This window comes from Saccopteryx bilineata, chromosome 12, assembly GCF_036850765.1.
Source record: "Saccopteryx bilineata isolate mSacBil1 chromosome 12, mSacBil1_pri_phased_curated, whole genome shotgun sequence".
Lineage (NCBI taxonomy): Eukaryota > Metazoa > Chordata > Mammalia > Chiroptera > Emballonuridae > Saccopteryx > Saccopteryx bilineata.
In genome coordinates this window covers 3,476,275-3,501,865 of record NC_089501.1, presented here as the reverse complement: position 1 = coordinate 3,501,865, position 25,591 = coordinate 3,476,275, and the positions used below count along the sequence as shown (strand labels likewise).

The 25,591-nt window shown below is 44.6% G+C and overlaps 1 protein-coding gene across 1 annotated transcript in view; it reads left to right on the top strand.

Moving 5' to 3' along the window:
• Positions 1–25,591, top strand: part of SCML4 (Scm polycomb group protein like 4) — a 117,050-nt gene that overhangs the window by 64,674 nt on the left and 26,785 nt on the right. The window contains exons 3-5 of the mRNA XM_066247687.1: positions 14,868–14,997; positions 18,459–18,659; positions 23,513–23,707. Coding sequence (XP_066103784.1) covers positions 14,868–14,997; positions 18,459–18,659; positions 23,513–23,707 — 526 coding nt within the window. The remainder of the gene's footprint in view (positions 1–14,867; positions 14,998–18,458; positions 18,660–23,512; positions 23,708–25,591) is intronic.

The following is a 25,591-nucleotide window of genomic DNA, read 5'->3' as shown; positions in this document are numbered from 1 at the left end:
ATATTCCTAATATGGTCAATTTTGAGTCAATAATGTGACATCTCTGAGCATGATTTTGTGAAGAGATGTGCAGGAATATAACCTTGCACCTGTATTTCTTTAGTTTCATACAGATAGATGCAATAGTAGAAAAATTGGAAAATGAGTTTTGAGTATCTATTGCTTTTGTTTTTAATATACTTTAGTTAATATTCTAAGTATATATACATTAATTTTTAATAATGGCTGTGTTTAACAATCAACTTGCAATATTCCTGAAAATCTAATAATCATCTCATTGGACTCATATAAACTGGTTCCAGCTCCCTCTGTTCTGAGTCCTGCTGTGCACAGATGCTTATAACTGGGTGTCCTATGGTGTCCTATGTCTCCTCTTCATCTGCAGGGCTGACAGCTTTGGCCTCATGCCTGCTGATACATCAAACTTGGCCCCTTCACCAGCTTCTGTAAGAAACCCAGTCATACCAAGCACTCCTTGGAATGTGCAGTCCCTCCTAAAGGTTGTAGACACAATGGACAGGATTCTATTGAATAATCCTCACAGATAGATCTAGTTTTTTGAAGTCCACTTTATCCAATGATGAGATTTTTTTGTTTTTCTTTTTCTTCTTTCTTTCTCTGAATACCCATGGAATACCGGCTTCATTGTCTTCTCTTGTGGCTTTCCTGTGTCAGGAGGAAATGAATCAGTTCTTCCCAGCCCTACCTCAGGTGGAGCAGCAGTGAACCCTCCTTCATCTTCCACCCCTTGTCCACCTGCTGCACCTGACTGGTTTCAGCTCTCCCAGGGCCCAGAGGAGAATCTGAACCCAACACAGCGTTGGTGGGGGAAAAGCTCCAGCATTCACACCCTACCCCAACCCCATTTGCACCTCTGGAAGCAGTAGGGCGCTGGACCATTCCACTCCCACATCCATCTATCTTTGTTGTGATGCAGGCAGTATATTGTATTGGGGCAATTTACTTTCCTAGGGATGTTTTTTTTTTTTTTTTTTTTTTTTACAGAGGCAGAGATAGACAGGGACAGACAGACAGGAACGGAGAGAGATGAGAAGCATCAATCATCAGTTTCTCGTTGCACGTTGCGACTTCTTAGTTGTTCATTGATTGCTTTCTCATATGTGCCTTGACCGTGGGCCTTCAGCAGACCGAGTAACCCCCTGCTGGAGCCAGGGACCTTGGGTCCAAGCTGGTGAGCTCTTTGCTCAAGCCAGATGAGCCCGCGCTCAAGCTGGCGACCTCGGGGTCTCGAACCTGGGTCCTTCTGCATCCCAGTCCGACGCTCTATCCACTGCGCCACCACCTGGTCAGGCTTTCCTAGGGATGTTTTAATGCAAAGATCTTTCAGAGAGGCTCTCAGATTTGCCTGGGGTGGGGCATGTTGTCCAAGTGGGCCTCAATGCCAAAGAAGTCTGGCCCCTCTTTCCTTTGGATGGGTGATTAATCTCTCCCCTAGATGTAGGAAGAAAAAGGTATGAGTAGACCCAGAAACAGGTTGACTCATAGGAATGGAATTAGGCCGTGGCTGCATCTTGTTGGAGCTGATTTGCATTTCCAACAAGCAGGCTTTTAGACTAAAGACTGAGTGAGGTTAAACACTGAGAGGTATTCAATTTTTCCCAACTCTTGTTTCATACAGCAGCTCCTCAGAACCCTGAGGGAGTTTTGTACAAAAAAAAGAGCAAGTCTAAAGGAGGAATATACCCCTAAGAAAAACTACAGGCAGGGTTATGGACAAAGCTGTCCTTACCGAGTAGGCTGGAGTAGAGAAAGAAGGAAGAACATGATTTTTTTTTAAAACTGGTATATTAGTTTCCTAGGGCTGCTGTAACAACAACAACATAAACAAGCAAACTGGTGGTAAGAGGAATTTATTGTTCACAGTTCTGGAGGCTGGGCTGAGACTGAGTCTGTTGGCAGGGTTGGTTCCTTCTAGGGCTGTGAGGGAGTACCTGTCCCAGGCCTTTCTCTTACCTTCTTCTGGTGGCCTCCGGCATTCCTTGGCTCCATAGACAGTGCTCTCCCGGTGTCTTCCCATCTATCCTCTGTGTCTGTCTGTCTCTGTGTTCGAATCTTTCCTTTTTATAAGAACAATAGTCATATTGGATTAGGGTCCACTTTAATGACCTCAGCTTAACTTGATCATGTGTCAACGCCTTATTTCCAAATAAGACCACACTCACTGGGGTCAGAACATGAGCATCTTAGGGGACACACTGTAAACCACAGCATCCAGTATGATCATCTTTGTCTTTTAACTAGGCATTTAGTTCATTTTTGTTTAAAGAAATTACTGGCAAGTTTAGATTTAAGTCTGTATCTTATTTTGTGGTATTCTATTTATCCTACTCATTCTATGTTCCTATGTTCTTTTCTGCCTTCTTTCATAATTTTATTTAATTTTTTCCCACTCATTGAAAATTAAGCACTCTGTTTTCTGTTATATTATTGATTGCTTTAGAAATGCAGCATGCTTACTTACTAGAATTGTATAAAGGTAACCTTACTATGACTTCTTCCTAGATAATACAAAGACCTTAGGATCTTTATCTTCCCACTTGTATACTATTGTTGCCACACATTTTAATTCTCTTTTGCGTTTTCTGTACCTGAAGACGTAATTATTTTTATAGTCATTTTCTGCTTAGTGAATACTTAAATTTTTTTAAATTCTTTTTTGTATATCAGCTCTTACACCTGGGATCACCCTCCATTTTGCCTAAAGTACATCTTTAAGAAGTTCCTTTAAGATAGGTCCTCTAGGCCCTGGCCGGTTGGCTCGGTGGTAGAGCATCGGCCTGGCTTGCAGAGGTCCCGGGTTCGATTCCCGGCCAGGGCACACAGGAGAAGCACCCATCTGCTTCTCTACCCCTCCCCCTCTCCTTCCTCTCTGTCTCTCTCTTCCCCTCCTGCAGCCAAGGCTCCATTGGAGCAAAGATGGCCCGGGCGCTGGGGATGGCTCCTTGGCCTCTGCCCCAGGCGCTAGAGTGGCTCTGGCCATTGCAGAGTGACGCCTCGGAGGGGCAGAGCATTGCCCCCTGGTGGGCGTGCCGGGTGGATCCCGGTCAGGCGCATGCGGGAGTCTGTCTGACTGTCTCTCCCCGTTTCCAGCTTCAGAAAAATACAAAAAAAAAAAAAAGATAGGTCCTCTAGTGATGAATATTTTAGCTTTCATTGTCTGGTAGTATCTTTGTTTTATTTTTATTTTTGAAAAAGAAATTTTTTTTCCAGGTGTATAGTTTTAGGTCATCAGTTATTTCCTTGCAGCACATTGAAGCTATTCCGTTTGTTAAAACTGTTTATGTTTACCACATCTTTCATCTCTCCTCCATAGTTTTTATATATTTGTCTCTGTGCTACTTTTTGGATAATTTCTCTCACTTATCTTCCAGCTCACCAATCCTTTCCTTAGCTATGTTTCATATACATTAAGTCTGTCCATTAAGTTTTTTATTTTAGTTGTATTTTTCATCTATAGAAGTTAAACTTTGGTCTTTTTCAAATTTACAATGCTATTTTTTATGGTTTTCTGTTCTCCAGAGATATTTTTTCAAGCTTGTCCTTTATATCTTTATACAAAGTATCACAATTGATTTTATAATCTGACAATTAGAAATTTTAATGTATTTGTGGATCTTTTGCTATGAGTTTTCATTGCTTATTCTTTTTTAAAAATCTTCTTCTTCTTCTTCTTATTATTATTATTTTGTATTTTTCTGAAGCTGGAAACAGGGAGAGACAGTCAGACAGACTCCTGCATGCGCCCGACGGGGATCCACCCGGCACGCCCACCAGGGGGCGATGCTCTGCCCCTCCGGGGCGTCGCTCTGTTGCGAACAGAGCCACTCCAGCGCCTGGGGCAGAGGCCAAGGAGCCATCCCCAGCGCCCGGGCCATCTTTGCTCCAATGGAGCCTTGGCTGTGGGAGGGGAAGAGAGAGACAGAGAGGAAGGAGAGGGGGAGGGGTGGAGAAGCAAATGGGCGCCTCTCCTGTGTGCCCTGGCCGGGAATCAAACCCGGGACTTCTGCACGCCAGGCCGACGCTCTACCACTGAGCCAACCGGCCAGGGCCTTGTTATTTTTATTAATTTTAATACAGTGCATTGCTTATTCTTGCTTTAGTTCCATGCTTCCTTGTGTGCTTGTGTATTTTGGGCTGTTGTTATTCATTGACTTTAAAAATTATTTTGGGGACTTTTTTGAGACCTTTCTCTAGAGGTGATTTGTGTTTACTTTTCCAGGTACCTGGGGCACTGCTGGACTAGCTAATTTTTAAATTAAATTCACAGTCTAAAATTTTCTTAATTACCCATGTTCTGTGAATTTGGGTTGCAAATCTGTGTGAGATCTGGCTTGTGGAAATATGTTTTCAAAAATTTTGCAGGCTTTCTCCCCATGTTTCAAGACAACTTTTCTTACAGTTAGGTGCGGGAGAGGGTGGGGCAGGACAAGTGTCTAGCCGGCTCACCCTTTCCTGACCTTACAGCCCTTTGGGTGAGCCCTGGGCTCACAGACATTCCCAAGACCTAGATTTCACCTATATTTGGGCCTTCTTATTCTTCATATAATGTCAGCTTCTCTGTACTTTTATTAATCTTACATTTTTTTCCAGTATTGGTAGTATTTTTCAAATGATTTAAATAAGTGAGTTTTCTACATTCCCAGAAACAGAACTCCAAAGAAAGTTAAGACGTCTCATTTCTTCTAATCAACATTCAGAATATAGCACTGACACCGGTTTTACGTCCAGTTTTGTAATGTGTTCAAAAGTAGTCCGAGGCAAGGTACGCACACATTATTAGTTGAAAAAGAACTTAGAAACCAACAACTCTACTCCGTTTAATAGCTTTGGAAGGTGAAGCCCAGAAACAGGGAGCGAGTTGCTCAGAGTCCCACGTGAGTTTTGCCGCAGAACCAGGGGTTGAACCACTGTCCCATCTCCGCGTCCTGCGTTCCTGCCACTCCTCTGTGCTGTGTCAGGCAATGTGAGTTGGTAACTGAACTCCTGCCAGTTCTTAGGTCCGTTTCCCAGGTGAGGAAAGGCGGACACTCTCCTTCTCTTCATGTCTTACCCGGAGGTTCCGCACAGACCTTTTCCTATCCTATTCTGAAGGCTTCCTGTCCAAGTATTGAAACTGACAGATAAGCCACGATTATTCCTCCCCCAAAGGTAACTAAATCAGGAATGAGTAAAATGCCAATATTTTAAAACAAATGTAAGAAAAATATACTATCAAAACAAAGTTTATGTGACTAAATCTAGAAGATTTCCTTGATTTCTCACCCACCACCTTAATTCCACTTCCAAAGTACATTCTGAATCCATCTAATTCCTCTGCCTCCACTACACACATCCTGGCACCCATCCTGGATCAGTCACCTGGACGACTTTCTCACTAGTGGTTGGACAACCTTCTCCTCTTGCCTCCCCTCATCCATTCTCTTATCTTTATAAGACAAAAACTGGTTTGTGTCTTTCCCTGCTTAAGATTCTCTCATTGTTTCCATAACTCTTAGACTAGAATTTAAACTCCTTAATCTGACTATTTATTTACTAGGGCCACAAAGTACCACAAACTAGGTAGCATAAAACAAAACTTTCAAGGCTAAAGGTTTGAAATGAGGTGTTAGAAGGCCATGCTCTCTGAAGGCTCTAGGGGACTGTCCTTCCTTGTTTCTTCCCGGCTTTAGTGGTTGCCGACAAGCCTTAGTGTTCCTTAGCAATGCGCACATCACTTTAATCTCTGCATCTGTTATTACATGGCGTTCTCCCTTTGTGTCTGATATTGTGCCCAAATTGTCCTCTTCCTACAAGGACATTAGTCACTGGCATTAGAACCCACTGCAATCTATTATGACCTTATCTTAACTTGATTACATCTACAAAGACCCTATTTCCAAATCAAGTCACATTCACAGGTATCAAGGGTTAGGACTTGAACATATTTTGGGGGGACACAATTCACCTACAACATTGACTCAGAAAGCCCCCATTGTCAAGCCTGACCGCCTGCCAACCTCATCTTGCATCATTCTCCCTCTTGCCCACGATTCCATGCACCCAACCTTTCCAGTTCCTTGAAGAAACCAGGCGTTGGGAGTTTACCCTGCCCACTTCATCTGCCTGGAAAACGTTCTTCCCCAGTCACCACAGGCCCTCTCTTGTCATTCAGATCCTGACGTAAAATCACCTCCTTATAGTCTCAGCCTGGTCATCTGCTCCCTGTTTATCATGCCTATATTTTACTGTTCAGGGTACTACTTATCACCACTTGACATTTTTATTGGGTGTTAGTTATTTGTCTCCTCTGACTGCAATATTAGCTCATTGAGAACAGGGACTTGATCTTCTCCATTCTCAGCTGCATCCTCAGCACCTAGAACACTTCCTGACACACAGTAGGGCTCAATATTTTATTTGTTGAATAAACAGCTGCCTCATGGAATGAATAATTATTTTTCTTCCTTTTTAGATTTAACTTAAGTGATGAGACTTGGAAAGGCCAGCTGCTACTTAAGCAATACTCAGGGACCATTGCAAGGTGTGTTGGGAGCATGTTTCTCAGCGGGGCTCATTTGCAAGGTGTGAGGCAGGGGTCTGGGCTTGCAAAGAGTTGTGAACATGTGATCCCACGTGGCAAGTGTAGAAAGTACACATGGGTCCTAAGAAAGTCGAGCAATTTCCCCCTCCTGCCATGGCTGCACAATAAGAAACTTGGAACTCATTTGTATTTCTGAAATTTCTAATAATAACAATAACACTAACAGCAATAATGATAATAAACATTTGATGAGTTCTCACTTTGCGTTATCCCATGCTTAAAGCTTACATTTAATTCTTGCCACCTCTCTGTGAGGAGCAATTATTATCTGTACCTTACAGATGGGGAAAAGCAGGCTCCAAAGCCCAAGTAACAAGATCAAGGGCAGGATTAGTGAGTGTCAGGCTGGACTTCAACCCAGATCCAAAAGCTATGGTTCTATTGCCTGTGTCCATTGCCACCCAAACAACTCTTTATATTTTGCTTTGTGGCCCTGGCAGCTTGGCTCAGTGGTAGAGAATCAGCCTGGCATGTGGAAGTCCTGGGTTTGATTCCCAGCCAGGGCACACAGGAGAAGTGCCCATCTGCTTCTCCACCCTTCCCCCTCTCCCTTCTCTCTCTCTCTTCCCAAGGCCAAGGTTCCATGGGAGCAAAGTTGGCCTGAGTGCTGAGGATGGCTCCATGGCCTCTACCACAAGTGCTAAAATGGCTCCAGTTGCAATGGACAAGGCCCCAGATGGGCAGAGCATCGCCCCCTAGTGGGCTTGCCGGGTGGATCTCAGTCTAGTGCATGCAAGAGTCTGTTTCTCTGCCTCCCCGCTTCTCACTTCAAAAAAATACAAAAAAAAAATTATAATAAAATAAATTTTGCTTGGTTGGGCAGACAGCCTTTAACATCTTCATGCTCCCCTACCACAGTCTCTATTCCGATTGCCGACCTCTTGTCAGTCTTTCCAATACTATTTAGTTAGTCCTTCTGTTTCTGCCACATTGAGTATTTCTAGAGAAAGACTTGAAGTTTACATCAACTGACCCTTTCTTCTTTAGTGTCCCCTGCCACACATCTCAGTTTGCAAACAGATCCCCTCCCAACTCTTTCCAGTGATTCTCTAGAAAATGTCTTAGAGAAGTCTTCCCCTGAAAGACAGCTGGAGAAGAAACTCTCCCAGCCTTCATTTTGGATCTGTCAATGGAAGCAGGATGTGCTGACCCCAGCCTCCTTTTAGTGGAGACTTCAGCTGGCAGGGGCCAACTCTACCCCTCTGCTTCTGCCCACCGCGATACTTCAACCAGGCGAAGGTCAGCCCTCTAGCCACTGCCAACCACGCCAGGAATGAGGAGTTACAGACTCGTCTGATTGAGGCTTTGAATTGTGGGTAAAGGTGCCAACTTTGCCGGCATCTGTCCAGGGTTGTTGATTTTGCAGGCCAAGAATCAGCTCTTGGATGTTGGAGCAGGATGTCCTGGGCAGCAAGTCTTCTTCCAGGCTGACGCTGCCAGCTGCCAGCCCAGAGGCACCTTCTGCCTCCTTCCTCTCCAGTTACTCAGTTTATTTCACCAGATCCGATTTTTATTGTTATAAGAATAAACTTTTTTGAGAATAGTTTGAGATTTACAAGAGGAGTTACAAAGATAGAGAATTCTCATATAACCACACCTAGTACCTCTTATTGTTAACACTGTTCATTACTGTGGTACATTTGTCACAACTATTAAACCATTAATACTACATTATTATTAAATAATGTCCATATTTTGTTCAGATTCATTAATTTTTTCCTGTTCTGTTCCAGGATCCATCCAGGATACCACATTACATTTAGTCGTGTCTTCTTAGGGTCCTCTGGCTATAAAAGTTTTTTACACTTTCCTTAATTTGATGATGTTGGTAGTTTTGAGGAGTACTTGTTGAATAAACAACTGCCTCAAGTGTTTTGTAAAATGTTCTGCAGTTTGGGTTTGGCTGATGTTTTTCTCGTGATTACACTGGGGATATGAGTTTTGGGGAAGAAGATCTCACAGGTAAGGTGTCATTCCCATTGTGTCATATCAAGGGTACATACTATTGACATAGCTTATCACTGTGGATGGTGACCTTGATCACCTGGTTAGGTAATATTTGACAGTTTCTCTGCTGTAAATTTACTTCCCCTCTATTTCCATATTGTCTTCTTTGGAAGAAAGTTACTCTGTGCAGCCCACTCTTAAGGAGTAGGGAGTTAAGTTCTACAATCAAATTAGTTGGATTTTTAAGCATAGGAGATTTTCTTATTCTGCCCAATGTATTTGTTCAATCATTCAATTGTGTCAATATGGAGTCATGGATATTTATTGTACACTTCGAATTATAGTCCATTACCACATTATTTGTTGCTCATATTGCTCCACATTTAGCCATTGAAAGGTCCTTCAGTTGACTCCTGATTCCTAAGACTTATCCCCATCATTGTGTGTGTGTTTACTATTTTCTTACTTTCTGGCACAATAAGATGCTCCAGGCTTATCTTATATACTCCCTGATCCAGTCCTCAAATTATCCATTTCTCCAAGAAGCCCTCATTCCTTTTATTGAAGAATACTATTAGAAATTAAGCTAGGAGCATTCTGTTTCATTTTGTCCATTTAAAAACAAATCAGCCTGCCCTGGCAGCTTGGCTCAGTGGTAGAGCATCAGCCTGGCATGTGGAAGTCCTGGGTTTGATTCCCAGCCAGGGCACACAGGAGAAGTGCCCCTCTGCTTCTCCACCCTTTCCCTTCTCCTTTCTCTTTGTCTCTCTCTTCTCCTCCCACAGCAAAGGCTCCATTGGAGCAAAGTTGGCCCAGATGCTGAGGATGGCTCTGTGGCTTCCACCTCAGGAGCTAGAATGGCTCCCATTGCAATGGAACCAGACCCCAGATGGGCAGAGCATCCTCCCCTAGTGGTCATGCTGGGTGATCCCGGTTGGGCGCATGTGGGAGTCTGTCTTTCTGCCTCTCTTCTTTTCACTTCAGACAAAATCAGCCTGACCAGGCAGTGGCGCAGTGGATAGAGCATAGGACTGGGACATGGAGGACCCAGGTTTAAAACCCCAAGGTCACTGGCTTGAGCGTGGGCTCATCTGGCGTGAGTGTGGGCTTACCAGCTTGAGCGCAGGGTCTCTGGCTTGAGCGTGAGATCATAGACATGGCCCCATGGTCGCTGGTTTAAAGTCCAAGGTCATTGGCTTGAGCCCAAGGCTTGCTGGCTTGAGCAAAAGGGTCACTCACTCTGCTGTAGCCCCTGATCAAGGCACATATGAGAAAGCAATCGATGACCAACTAAGGAGTTTCAACTAAGAATTGATGTTTCTTATCTCTCTCCCTTCCTGATTATGTCTCTATCTGTCCCTCTATCTATGTCACACAAAAAAACCCCACAGAAAACAACAACAACAAAAAACTACATAAATTATTTTTGTTTTAAAAATCCAAGCAATGACAAAGACTGGAAAGTAACGTGGGTGGGTTGGGGCACACAGGAATTTCTTTATCCCATGCTTGGGGGAGCTCAGACAGATGGGTCCCACCTCACACTAAGATGTTCCTAGCAGTGCACTGGTTCATATCTGCTACAGGACCTATATAAAATCATGGCTGACTCCCTTGTATAGACTAGGTTATTACTTTTGATTCTTTACATTGGCAATGCGATAGAAAGTTCAGAATGCTAAATCAAAGGGTATTCTTACTAATGATTTATTCTCTTACTAAAAAGATATTTTTTAAAAGTCATATACCACCCAAAGTTGTATGAGGTTTCTTTCTTTGCTCAAAAGTACAGCAGTTGTCTTAGAGGTTGAATGAATACAGATGGTTTTCCCTGAAACCAGTTGAATTATTACAATTCTTTTAATTGCTTCACCTGGGCGAAACAATGGGCAGAGATAACAGCCAACTATAATTATATTACTTCATTATAGGTGAGTTCAATGGAAAGATCTCTCTCTAATAAATAAAAAAATATAAAGAAGCATTAGGGTTATTATGAAGTTTACATGAACAGTAAACAGTATTTGGCTACCTAAGTCTTAGCTGCCATCATCATCATAGTCATCATCATTGTCGTCATCATCATCATCATCCTCACCTTTCTAGGGAAGGATCACAAGGATCTTGGTGTGATTAACTTAAAGGCCACACAGGGGGAACATGAAACTTGCCAATCCCGTTTTTACCCCTCCAGCTTTGTTATCTGTGTAATGGGGATCAGAATGCTTTAAACCTATAAAGGAGGATTAACCAAGGCTCTTCCAGAGCCTGTTGCCCACAGTCCTCAAGGACACTCCACTAGCCTCTCACAAGCAGTGTAAAGTGGGATATCAGTCCTAGAAAGACGGTCGGGGGAGCCTTAGTGCACGATCTGGGAGCACATCAGGGTAGCTGCAGCCCTTGTCATGCTCTGCTGATGAGGAAGCCGTACCCAAACTCAAGGTGGCTGGGTCATGGCAGTCTCATCCACTCCTACCACTGAAGTCTCTTTAACATTGTTTTTATAATCTTTAGCAGTGTATTGATACCTGATAGGCCCTTTAATTTTTCAAATTCTAAATTCAGAGAAAGATGAAATCTCTGTTGTTAATTGTAGTTTAATATAGTCTCTTGCAAGAGCCCCAGATTGTGTACCCTACAGCCTTGTGCAGCCAATGGGCTCACTTTTGACTAACTCGTTTTGAATTTATTTCAGTGTCCACCCATCCTATTGTGCCCTCCATGCTGCTTAGCAGCAGCACTCCATCCCCTCACTTCTCCCACCCTCCTAGTTCACTAACACACCCTCTCTGTCCTCACACCCAGCTTCCAGCATCACTGAGAAATTGGAAGCCGTTGGAAGAGAGCTTCTGTGAACTCTCACCTCTACATCCACCCACCCCAGGTCCAGACCCTTACATTTCACCTTCCTCCTACTGCAATAGATGAAGGGTCCATGTTCCTCTCTAAGGCCATAGCTTGGCCCCCTTGTTCACTAAATCTCACCCCCTCTCACCTACTCAAAGTGCTGATGCCAGCAGCTCCCATCCTCTCCCCTGTGCCATCCAGTCTCCTTCTACTGGATGATTTCCAGCAGCATTTAAACATGTTTCCAATCTTAAAAAAATTCTTAAAATTTTTTAAATTGTGGTTAAAAAAACACATGGCATAAAATTTACCATCAAAACTATTTCTAAGTGTAGGGTTCAGTAGAGTTAAGCACATTCACACTGCTGTGCATCCACTCTACAGAACCCCTTCACCTTGCCAAAGGGACTCTAAACACACTCTTAATTCCCCCCTCCATCCAGTGCCTGGAGACCACCACTCTACTTTATGTTTCGAGGAATTTGACTACTCTAGGTAATCAAATACTGTAGCTATTTTCTCTCTCTTTTAAGGCTGGGTAATATTTCCCTGCATGTATAGACCACATTTTGCTTATCCATTCACCTGTTGATGGACCTTTGTAGTTGTTTCCATAATGGCTATTGCGAATAATGCTTCATGAACATGAGTACATGAATATCTCTTGGGGATCCTGCTCCCAATTCTTTTGACTATATCTCCAAAAGTGGAATTACCAGGTAATCCTATTTTTAAATTTCTGAGGAAGTTTCATATTGCACCATTTTATGTTCCCACCAATAGTACAGTGTTCCTATCTCTCCACATCCTCACCAACACTGTTATGTTAATAACCAACATTGTTATTTTTGTATTTATTTTTGAGAGTAGCCATCATAATAGGTGTGAGGTGATAACTCATTGTGGGGCAAAAATCTTTGATCCTACTTTGCCTTCTTGCTATGGCTAATTCTCTGTAGTCCTTTAAGACGAGGCTCCTTGAAAGAGTTGAATTTACTTCCTGATCTCAATGCGTCTCTTCTCATTATTTCTTGAGTCTATTCCAGTCAGGTTCTCAACTCACCACAACCTCTCTTGTTAAAGTTGTGACATCTAAGGGCCACTTCTAGTCTTCCTTTCTCCATTTGTCTCCCGCAATGCCACTCTCTCTCGGTTGCCTTTTTACCACGGATGTCTCTCCTGGTTCCTTCTGCTCATTCTTCCCTATCTCTCCAGCCTCTTAATGTTGGATTCTTTTAGGGCTCAATGCTTGGATCCTTTTCTTATCCATCTACTCTCAATTCTCTGAGGATCTTATGTTATCAGGGCCTTAAATATCAATTCTATATTGACGATTCTTAAATTAAATCTCCCTTTAAACTTTCCACCAGAACTGCATACTCCAGAATAGGCACCTGCTTCTAGCTGGATCTAGGCATCTTTAATGCGATGTGTCCAAAACTAACCCCTGGTTCCCCACGTTCCTTTCACTCGCCCCACCCCTCAAAAACCCTTACTCTACCTGGAGCCTTCCTGGCCCAAAGCCTTGGAGTCATCTTTGACTTCTCTCTCACACACCACATCTTAGGTGTTGCCAGGTCTGATTCCACCTTCAAAGCCTATTCAGAATCCGCCCACCTCCCTTCCCCTCCACTGCGCCATCCCAGTCCTACCAGCACCTCTCAGCTCCCACTCTAGATGAGTGATTGTCCCACCATCGTCCATTTTATCTCTTCTCAACACGATAGTCAGAAAGATTGCTAAAATTTCAGTTTGGATCCTGAAGTTTCTCCACTCAGAAGTCCAAAACCTTAGTGTCCTGCAAAGCTCTGTGGCTTTATTACCTCTCCAGTCTAACTCCGGCTTCCCTGTAGTTGCTCGAGTACTCCACGCGTGCTCTGCCTCAGAGCCTTTGCACTTCAGATTCTTGTTCACTGGAATGTTCTTCCCACAGACACTGGTTCGATGTGCTTCCTCACCTCCTTCAAATTTTTGTGCCACGTCACTCAGTAATTGCCTTAACCATGCTATTTTAAAATTTCAACCCAAAATATAACTCCTCAATTATACTTCCGAGGCCCCTCCCACTTTCCGTTCATCCTCCGCACTGACCACCTCTCACATGCACATCACTTTGTCACTCTGTTTATTGCCTGTCTCTCCCGAACATAGAATGTCGGTTTCATGGAAGCAAAGCTTTTTTTTTTTTTTTTTTTGTCTTCTTTGTTCCCTGTTGGATGCGCAGAAGCTAGAGGAGTGTGTTGCTTGCCATAGGCACTCAATACATATATGTTGAATGAATAAATGAATGAATGTAGAATGGCTACAGAACTAGAAGTAGGAATACTATTTCTCTCTGACTATTATTATTGTTCTAGCTTAAAAATCCAAGAAGCAAGATAAGCTACGGATGAGGCCTGCTTATATATTAACAACAGAATGTATACCCTTGCTCCTCCAAGCGTGGTCCAGGGACCAGCGGTATCAGTACTACCTGGAGCTTACTGTAAATGCAGAATCTCAGGCCCCAGACCTCCTGAATCAGAATCTGCATTTTAATTAGACTCAGGAGATTACTTGCACCATACATTGAAGAACACTAATATTGAGCAGTCGCCTTCTACCTTAACTGTGTATAGAAATCACCTGAGTATCTTTAAAAACTTCTGATGCCTGGGTCTCACTCCCAGAGATGAACTGAAATCATTTATAGTGGGGTGTGGGCATAGGTCAGTGTTGAAGAGGTGAATTGATTAATTATTTTAGGGTGGAGAGCTAGGATTAGAAACTTGTCAAACCTTGGTACGGAGAGTGACTTGTTGGTATTGACATCATCAACCAGTCATCTCTTCTTTTATGCATGAGAGCAAAGTTCAGCTCCTCATTTGTGATCACAAGTGAGACCTTCTAGGTGGTTACTTCTCACTGGCAGAGAATGCACTCCCGTACACACAAGCTGCCTTTGACAGCCCCTGCTGCAGGAAATAAACACTGAGCAGTATGTTAGCCCCTTGGAGAAATAGCTCCCGCTCTCCTTTCCAGAAGGATTCAGTGAGCTTTTAAGCAGAAAGCTCCGCAGAGTGAGATGAGCTGAAGGGTCAGTCTCTGGGTGGCTGTCGAGAAAGCACTGTCTACAGGATTCTAGGGGCACAGGGGCTCATGCTGGGAACTGTGCCCCACCCTGCATCCTGCACTCAGACGTCTTATAGGCTTCATTCGCCTCTTCTCTATGTGCTCCCATTGGTGGACACAGTCACTGCTCCAATGACTCCACCGTAAGGGTTTGGGGGTGCAAAGCTGACCTTTGAGTGTGACCCCAAACATGACTCTTGAACATGCACTTGAGTGTGAAGTTCAGCTCCCAAAGCTGCATAGTAGAAAGGTGTAGAAGCTTAATAGAGTAGCCATGGTTCACTGCCATCCAGTAAATATTCTGCCAGGGTGTAGAGAGCATTCCCAGGTTTTCATTGACCACATGCGCTCTCTCTTGCAGCTCAAGTCTCGGGTCCTCATGACCCCTATGGCCCTCTCCCCTCCGCGGAGTACGCCGGAGCCTGACCTCAGCTCCATCCCTCAGGATGCAGCCACCGTACCCAGCTTGGCAGTCCCACAGGCTCTCACAGGTAGGTGGAGTGAATGGACTCCAAAGTTGTGATGGCCTGTCCATCATTGGACAGTTTGTGATTTAGAGAGCGGCCACCGATTTAGCACAAATAAAGGATTTGGTGTGCAATCCAGAAGGCAGATAGAACGACCAGATTCTCTAAGAAAGAATATGAGTTTAATTGTCTTACAGCTTGAATGACTCGAAACTTGGTTTTCAGTGCACCTTGGGCTCAGCTAGTTGCCTTGGGGTGACTAGAAAAAGTAGTTGGTTACCCAGGTTTTTCTTTTCAGAGCCAGGCCTACTTTGTCCCAATAGTGAGCCTGCTCACCACGAAGAGTTCCCTCCCTGTGTTTGTACTTCCAGACCTCCGAAGGGTCCAGTGTCTCTCATGGGACACCCACCAACCAACGGTTCCATTGTAAGAATAACAGCAATCAGATTTTGTCACTCGCGCGCGCGCACGCGCGCGCGCGCACACACACACACACACACACACACACACGGCCTCCCCTTATCAAAATCCCACTGCCCTCTCCCACCCCACTTAAATTCTTTCCTCCTCCTCCCATTGCTCTTAGGGAAAGACCAAACTTGTTAAAATGGCTAACAAGGCCGATTAGTTCCCTCCCTCCCTCCCTCCCTCCCTCCTTCCAGCCCACTGCCCTACTCAGTCCCTAGGGCCTACCATAGGGTCTTAGTATAGTCTCTTCCCTCCATCTGGAATGATCTATCCTCTGATCACCTTATTTCTCCTGTATCTCAGCTCAGGCCTACCTGCCTCCTTCATCAGCTTCTTGCCAGGGTCCCTAGGGCAGTGGTTCTCAAACGTTTTGAAGTCGGGGAGCATTTAAAATCCTACAAATAATTGTAGGTGCACTATATACAAATTTCTGAGAAATACGTTATAATAATTAAGTCAAATATTAAAGAAAAAAATTAAGTCCAAGAATGCTTTTATGGTAATTAAACAAAATAAATACCACAAAATTAAATTTATTCTGGCATTAAGAAACATTTTTATGTTACATTTTTTGATTTATGTTTTTTTAGAATTTGTAAAAAAGAGAGGTTAAAAATAAAGACAAAGAGCCTGACCTGTGGTGGTACAGTGGATAAAGCATCGACCTGGAAATGCTGAGGTCACCGGTTCGAAACCCTGGGCTTGCCTGGTCAAGGCACATATGGGAGTTGATGCTTCCAGCTCCTTCCCCCCTTCTCTCTCTCTGTCTCTCCTCTTTCTCTCTCTCTCTCTCTCTCTCTCTCTGTCTCTCCCTCTCCTCTCTAAAACTGAATAAATAAAAAATTAAAAAAAAATAAATAAAGACAAAAAAGTTATCTTTTTATAGATATAGATACATTATTAGTAAGATTTAGTAAATTCGGCAGGATCTAGCATAAATGTGTTAAGATTTTTTATTCTTGTGTTTATGAGAAACATGAGCCTGATGTGTCCTAGCAATTTCTTCAATGTTTGGGCATATATTTGAAAGGCAAACTCTCATTTCCTCATCAATACATTGAAGAATTCCTCTCTTTTCACTCTTAATTGTGTTGAGGGTAGAAAATCCTAATTCACATAAATAGGATGTTGAAAATTATAGTAAAATGTTCAAAGTTTTTTTTAGATATTGTCACATATTCTTCTTTTATAGACATCCAAAAGGCTTCAAGAGACAATTCCTTATGTTTAGTCATCAATCCAAAACCCCCACCCACCATACATACATATCATCTTAACTTTATACCAAACAAAAGATAGAAGAAACTTGCCTCCAATCTTTCCAGGGAACATGGGGGGTAGTGTAAACAATCCAGCACCACAGCTTAATAGCCTTTTGCAACCTAATCAGGCAAATGAGGTAGGGGGTTGGGCAGACTATCAGCTTACAGCCAATTCCCCATACCTCTGTCTCCCAAAAATCTAAACTCCAAAAGCCCTGTTGGTTTTTTGGTCCCCAACAGGCACATATTTCTCTGAAATACCATAGGGTGCACCTGGAAATCTTCTAGGGTGCCCTGGTGTACACTTTGAGAACCACTGCCCTAGGGAGTCTCTCCAAAGAAGAAAGTGGCCATTCTCAGGCCTGGAGACAATGGTTGTGGCCAGTGCCCATCCTCCACTTGTTGAGACCCAGGGCCTGTCCTGCACCTGTGTGCTAAAAGCCCCTCAGGGCTCTTCTGGCCCCAATCAGTGTTTCTCGTGGCCGCGGTTCCACCTCAGCCCCTGTGACTCTGAGTAGGCCTATCTCCCCCATCGCACCCTAAGCTCTGTGAAGCCAGGGACCTCCTTGGTTTGTCCACCACTTTCTCCCTAAGGCCTAGCACAGTGTCTGGCATGAAGGTCTCTTATTAATTATATTTCCTCAATCATCTAGGATGAGGAAAAGAGAAGGCAGCCTGGCAGATTGAAAGGAGCAGAGGCCTTGACATCAGAAAGGCTTGAGTCCAAGCCCCTGTTGCAGCACTAGTGACAGACTTATGTGCACTCATCCAGCCACCTGATGCCTCAGGTCCTTCATTAATAAAGAAGGAATCATACCTAATCTCCAGGCTTGTCTTAAGAATGAAGCAAGATAAAATATATAAAGTACAGGGAATATAATATGTGGTTAATAAAAACTCATGTTCTTCACCCTTGTTATTACTGGTTACTAACTCTGTTGGTTTCCTCTTAAAGTCTGTCTTCAGCACCCCTTTGCACTGGTGGCCTCATACTCTGGGGAGGGGAAGGGGGAGACAGAAGAGGAGAGTCAATGTATAGAAGAAAATATGACTCCTACTATTAATATATATTTTATCTCCTTTAAAAACTTTTTTTTCCTTGGTTATGTTTTAAATGTACGTGGCACATTAATACAGAAAAGAAAGTATATAACCTATAAATAAACAAACACATTTTGGGGTATGTGCTCAAAGTTATTGTACTAATGGGATGGATTGCTTTAGAAGTGTGGAAAGCCATTGATTATCTCACCTAAGTGGCGGCTGAGTGTTTATTTTCTCTGAAATTGTAAATAGCACTCTCTTTAGAAGTTGAATACATAGTTTTTGGAGCAATCAACATTATCTTGAAGTTTTTATTCACCAAAAGATATAAAGTGGCACATATTATGTGTAGCTTGATGTCTCCCTTGGAGAAGAAGGGGAGATTTTGTGAGTGTACATGCCCCGTATGGAAATGTGTTTATACACATGGTCTACGTGGACCTCCATAACCGTCTACAGCTCAGAGATGAGTGCATCACAGGGGACCCCCCCCCTGTTCCTCTGTCCCCAACTAGGAGTCCCTCTTGAGAACAAGCCCTGGCATTTGGGGCAACTGGCTTTTCTGCCCCTTTTACTCATTAAGTAGGAGGAATCAGTCCTGCTACTGCCCTTTTTTGGCTTTCCAAGGCCAGGACCAGGGGGCCCATGGGAGCAGCTCCCCGGTCCGTCGTGCGCTGATGCTGAGGGCTTTGTGGGTCTCTGTTTCCACAGTCTGCCTCTACATCAACAAGCAGGCTGACGCAGGGCCCTACCTGGAGAGGAGGAAGGTGCAGCAGCTGCCCGAGCACTTCGGGCCCGAGAGGCCGTCGGCCGTCCTGCAGCAGGCCGTGCAAGCGTGCATCGACTGTGCCCACCAGCAGAAGCTGGTCTTCTCCCTGGTCAAGCAGGGCTACGGTGGCGAGATGGTCTCGGGTAAGGCCCTGGGCAGGTTTCTGAGGAGAAAAGCAGCCATTCTCAGGCCAGGGGGCCAGAGGATGTGGCTAAGGCCTGTCCTCTCTCTGGTGGGCTCTAGGGCCCTTCGTGAGCCTATGTGCTGGAGGCCTCTCTCAGGGCTCACGGAGAAGATGCTTCCATACCTGGACAAGAAGACTGGACATTAGAAACCCCGCCCTTGACTAGTCTCTTTTTCCCACCCCACCCCCACCCCCAACTTATGAGTAAATCTTATTGCTCTAACTTTAAAATATATCCAGAACCTAGCCACCCATAGCAACCACTCTGGTTCTTTAAAAATATAAGCTAAGTCATGCCCATCCTTTGCTCCAAACCCTCAGTGACCCCTGCCCCACCCCCCATCACTCGGAAGAACAGCTCCATCCCCTCAAGACCCTACAGGCCCTATGTGACCTGGCTTTGGCTGCCTCTTTGATCGTTTGGTCACTTCCCTCAAGTCCCCCACCCTGCTCTGGCCACAGTATCCTCCTTGCTGTTTTTCCTGGGTCCTCCATCCATGCTTGTGCCCAGGGATTTACACCGTTATTATTCTCCCTTTCTGGAATGTTCTTCCCCAGCTGTCCATGTGACTTGCCCCTAGACTTCCTTCAGGTTCTTACTCAAATGCCTCCTAATCAAAGAATGCTTTCCTGACCACCTCATCTAAGGTATCGGCCCCTGTCACTCTCTACTCACCTCTGCTCCATTCCTCTCTTGTGGCCCCGATCACATGCAGAGCAATGGGGAGAGCTCCTGGTCCCAACTCCATCTCACAGGGCATATTTTCTAAAACACGGGCCTCCCAAGTCAGTCCCTTCTTTCATTGTCATCGCCCATCTCCAGTTTCAGCCCCAACCCAACGGCTTCCGAGGGAGTGGAAGTTGTCACAACAGGTGAGAGGCAGAGTCAGGCACTCTGCCCCCTTCAGATGTTTGCCTGCAGAGGCTCTTTCTGTCCTACTGGAGGCTGTCAACACAGTGGTGGTTACCCCCTGTTCTAAAGCCCTGGAGGTGTCTTGACTCCAGAGGGACAGCTTGGTGTCTATCCTAGCCCAGCAGCGTGGACATCGCCTCCACACCGAGGAAAAGGGAGAAGATTCCCCAGCAGTGGGTCCATGAAGGTGACCTTGCTGGCTGGCTAAGAACAGGGGAGAGAGGACTCTAGTGTGGCTGTGTCCTGAAGAACCAGAGCAGGGTATTTTATTTCACTTGAGATCTCTGGGCTGGGGATGGGAAGGGAGTCCAACACAGCTTCCCCTGCTCTGACTGAGTTATTCTGCCTTCTAGAGCTCCCTCTGAGCAGAAAGCTGTGTCTGACTTGCTGGCAATTGATTAAAATAGAACTTGGCTCTGCCCAGGTGCATGTGTCTGACCCAGGGTGACTTTTAAGACATTAGCAGATGTGAGCAGAGATAGAAGTACTGCACCACGAGAGGCCAGGAGGCAACCTTTCGTCAGGCCTGCCAAGAGCCCTTGGCTGTTCTTCTCCTGGTTTCTGTCTGAGAGCCAGGTTCTCAGTCCTGGGCTGCAACCTGAGATCAAAGGCTTTGTCCTTTTCCTTGCCGAATAGCAGGGCTCAAGACCCAGACCTGGTGCTTAGAAAAAGCCTTCCTGTTCTGTGCTCCCACCCTCCTGAGTGAACCCCACCGGACTGATTCTTTATGGCCCCTGCCCTCAAAGCTGGGAGAGCTGACCCCATTTCCCCTGCTTTCCTGCTCAGCCTTGCTGTGGCCTCTGGGGCGGAGCCTTGGTGCTGGGGAGGAGCTTCCGTAGCGCCTGGCACCGACCTGAGTGTGGGCAGAGCCTCGCCAAGTTTCCCTTGGCTGAAGGATTCCCAGGAAGGCCAGAGCCCAGCACCGGCCTTCGTGTCTCTGAGAATTCAGTAGCACTGACAGGACTCCTCCTGCTATCACCTTGAGGTCGCAAAGTGGCAAGGTGGGCTTTCATGTTACTGATGGTGACTGGAAGCTCAGCCAGGCTGAGTGACAGCACTGAGGTGGTCAGGGGAGGACTCAAGAAGAAATAGCCAGACTCTCCCACTCTCCACCTTGAACCTGATCCTTGGGGCGCTGCTTTCCAAATATTCCCAGTGGCAGAATACATAAAGAATGGTGACTTGGGCCCTGGCCGGTTGGCTCAGCGGTAGAGCATCGGCCTAGCGTGCGGGGGACCCGGGTTCGATTCCCGGCCAGGGCACATAGGAGAAGCTCCCATTTGCTTCTCCACCCCCCCTCCTTCCTCTCTGTCTCTCTCTTCCCCTCCCGCAGCCAAGGCTCCATTGGAGCAAAGATGGCCCAGGCGCTGGGGATGGCTCCTTGGCCTCTGCCCCAGGCGCTAGAGTGGCTCTGGTCGCGGCAGAGCGACGCCCCCGAGGGGCAGAGCATCGCCCCCTGGTGGGCAGAGCATCGCCCCTGGTGGGCGTGCCGGGTGAATCCCGGTCGGGCGCATGCGGGAGTCTGTCTGACTGTCTCTCCCCGTTTCCAGCTTCAGAAAAAAAAAAAAAAAAAGAATGGTGACTTGGTCTGGCCAATGAGCTAAAGAAACCAAACTGTCACAGTAGGGCTTTGGGCCATGCCAGCACCCTCGTGGGAGCAGCCCTGCAGTGCCCGCAGCCATTCCCAGCATACCCTTTGGGATGCTCTGCCTTAGCCGTCTTCTCGCACAGGGATAGACTTTCTGAGCTCACAAAGCCCATGTCCTCCTCCAGGAGGTAGCATTTGCCCACTTATGTGACCTCCCAGGCACCTTTAGGAATGTACGCACACTGACTTATGGGACGGACCTGCTGCCTTAGACCCTCCTGCTGTGGGCTCAGTTTCCAATACACCCAGTCTTCTAAGCGATTGGAGGCAAGCAGAAGGATCCACTCTATGAAGGAATTTCTGGAGCATCTAAATGGCCAGGATGACATCCTTGCTGAGAATCTTGGGAGCTCATTGGCTGTTTCCCTTAATCAGAGTCACTTGGACATTAAAATGACACATAAGTCCTCTTAGAGGCCACATGAGCTGGGAAAACCTGGGCCTAGCTGCAGTTTCCTCATCTGTAGCATGGGGTAACCTTTGTCCACTGTCCTCACAGGACTGCCAGGAGGCCTAAATGAGAGGACGGATGTGAAAGCTCTTGTCAAACTGTAAAGAGCTACACAAAAGAAGTGGATTATTTTGATTTCTGATTGAAATGGGTATTTTATTTGTTTGTCTGTTTGTTTAGTTTTGAAATAAAAATGAGCTCCGATCACCTCTGACCCTGGCCTGCCGCCTGCCGGAGATATAATGTAAAAAGCCTTACTTAGGGAGACATGACCTAAAAACAAGTCTGCTATCTAGGGGCGGGTGCTGAGTAGCGGGGGCCTACATGGGGGCAGAGTGTCCTGTTTGGGGTCGCTTTGTACTCCTCACACTGGGATTGGTGTGCAAGTTCCTTGGGGTAAGAGAAGGCTTTGGGGAGAGTAATAGAAAGAATGCTCTGGTCTGGAAAAAAACTGGTGTTTCTTCTAAATTCTGGTAACCCTAAAGAAATTGAGTTTGATCTAGCATTACTGTGAAGAGATTATTGTTCTTTTATAAAGCTTCCTCCCTAGAGGACTACAATGAACCCTGAACTCTCTAAGGCCAAATTACATACCTCAGTCCAAACTCAGGTTTTTAATACATATCTAGATCTATCATTCATCTATCTATCTATCTATCTATCTATCTATCTATCTATCTATCAACTTCTAGCTATGTCTAGATAGAGAAATATTTATAATGGAATAGTATACCTATATGCATTTCTTAGCTCTCTTCACTGAAAGGCCCTAGAACTACTGACACACCAGTAGCAATTCAGTGCTAAATCTTGATTTCTAAATATCAATCTTGAATAACTGGAACCAGGGCTGCTGGAGAAATGGCTGCTTTAGGGCTGGGGAAGGGAAAACTAAAAATGAACCTAGAACATATTGAAGTGTCCATAACCAAAGAGTTGCTAATAATAATAATAATATTAATAAATAATAATAATAATAATAGGGCTATGTTTTAGGGACACAGGAGTGAACCTGAAAGTTCTCAAGGACAAAAGCTTGAACAATTTGAGCAACAAAATAAATAACGTAGTGCAGGACAAATAGATATATTGAGTCTATACTGATATTAAGAAATGATTGAATAAATAAATAAATAATAAATAAATGGAAGAGAATGGACAGGTGTTCCTTCCAGAACAATTTCAAATGGTACAGAGACTCTCCCCTCTCTAAGAGGTAGAGCTTAATCCCTTCACTGCCCGTGAGTGTGGACAGCCCTGTGTAAGGCAGTAAGAAAATGGAGAACAGAGTGGAGAGTGTAGCAAGCACTGTTGTGACCAGGTGAAGGTTAACACCTCAGTGGTGACATGTGGGTGTTAGGCATAGCTGATCTGATGCAATGAGCAAGGCACTTCACCTGTGTGGTCTTCGTCCCAAAAAACTCATCACTCTAGTTAAACAGTGAGAAAAACATCAGACACTCAAACTGAGACATTGTACAAATTACCAGACCAGTAAGTACTCTTAAAAACTATCAAAAACATGAAGAAAAAAAAAAGGAAAAACTGAGAAACAGTCACAAACTAGGGAGACTAAGGAGACATAACTACACCCAATGTGGTCTCCCAGATGAGATCCTGGAAAAGAAACAAGACATTTGTGAAAACAAACAAACAAACAAACAAAACAAAAACAAGTGAAATCCAAATCAAGCCTGGCAAAGAACAAAACAAAACTGAACAAGAACCTCCTCCCCAGGCTGAGGGGCCGGTGGCTCTCTCCAGTGCCCCCTCTGAGTTGCCGTCCCTGTGATTTTCCAGTCTCGGCCTCCTTTGACGGGAAGCAGCACCTGCGGAGTCTGCCTGTGGTGAACAGCATTGGGTACGTCCTCTGCTTCCTTGCCAAGCTGTGCCGAAGCCTCCTGTGTGATGACCTCTTCAGCCACCAGCCCTTCTCCCGGGGCTCCGGTGCCCCAGAGGAAGCCCAGCAGAACCAGGAAGGCAAGACGGAATCAAGTAAGCTTTGTCTGTCTGTCTTCCCCTTGCCTGCATGTGGTCCTGGTAGACCTGCCCTCCCGGGGAAGGTAAGGCTGTTGCTGAGGGAGCCGCCACAGCTCCATGGTGCTCTCCGGATGGAGGCCCAGGGGCTGCCTCTCTGGAAACCCTGGGAGTAGCAGGGCCAGCCAGGACCAACCACACTGAGCTGGTCCTCACCCAGGCTGCAGTGGGAAAGGTCACTCCATGACAACTTTTAGGCCTCTGTTATTAGAATTTACACAAAACCACATTGCATATAATGAGTGATTTTCTTCATACTATTCTAATGAAGAGTCTTGGGCACTTATTCATCATTGTGGAGTAGATGAAAGACTAAGAAACTAAGAATCTTGAAAAAACTAGGGCTAAGAATTGATTACATTGGTTCTGCCTGGAGTTCTCTGGTGCCTATCCATGTCAATAAAATATGTACCAGAGTATTATTTCAGGAATTTGACCAGGACATAAATCAAATAAGTCTTCCAGTGGGAGTCAGTGTTTCTTTATCATTACAAGATGGAAAGTGGCCCGGGGCTGGGTGCCTTTTGTACCACCACCCCAGAATAGCGCAGCAGGGGAAAGCGGCCGTGGGACGGGCATCAAGGCACATGGGCAAACCTGCCACAACCTGTCTGCCCAAGGGCCTAGGTACCAACAGAAGTGCTCCTTCTCCACTTAGCATCCCTTAGTTATGGATTTGCAAAAAATTAAATATGACTCTAGGTTCCTAAGGATGAATGGAAATGTTATCTTTTTTTCCTTCTTTAGAAGCAGTGTTGTTGATATATAAACAACATATAGATGGTGAAACTAGAATCTAATCACTATGTCATTCTACAAACGTTTGCCAAACCCTTTCCTGTTCCAAGCCCCATGAGACCCTGTCTTGGGATAAGATAAATACATGAGCTTAGGAAAGATTTTATGGTATTGAGTGGCCATTATGAATAAAAAACTGATACTTCTGTAAGTATATGCTCACAGACAGTCCTAGAACATTCAACAAAAGGATCCTTATAATAAAAATGGCTATAGCTTAAGCCTAGGAAGACAGAAAAAGGATAAATTTAGATTTTTTTTTTGTATTTTTAAAAACACATTCTTGTTGTTTTTAAATTTAATTTTCAGTTACAGGTGACATACAACATTATATTAGTTTCAGGTACACAACATAGTGATTAGATATTTATATCCCTTATGAAGTGATCTCCCCACTAAGCCTAGTACCCACCTGACACCATACATAGTTATTACAGTGTTATTGACTGTATTGCCTATGCTGTACTTTCCATCCCTGTGGCTATTATTATAATGGCAATTTGTACTTTCAATACCTTTCACCTTTTTTAATCACCCCCACAAACCTCCTGTCATCTGTGACCATCAATTTATTCTATGTATCTATGAGTTTGCTATTGTTTTGTTTGTTCATTTATTTTGTTTTTAGATTCCACATATAAGTGAAATCATATGGCATTTGTCTTTCTCTGTCTGATCTATTTCACTTAGCGTAATACCCTCTAGGTCCATCCATGTTGTCACAAATGGCAAGATTTCATTCTTTTTTATGGCTGAGTAATATTCCATTGCATATATATGTACCACATCTTTATTCATGTATCTATCATTGAACAGTTACGTTGCTTTCATATCTTGGCCACTGTAAATAATACTGCAATGAACATAAGAATGCATATATCTTTTTGAATCAGTGTTTTGGATGTCTTCAGATAAATACCCAGAAGTGGAATTACTGAGTTATATGGTAGTTCTACATTAAATTTTTTGAGGATCACGCATACTGTTTTTCCATAGTGGCTGTGCCAATCTGTATTCTCACCAATTGTGCACAAGTGTTCCCTT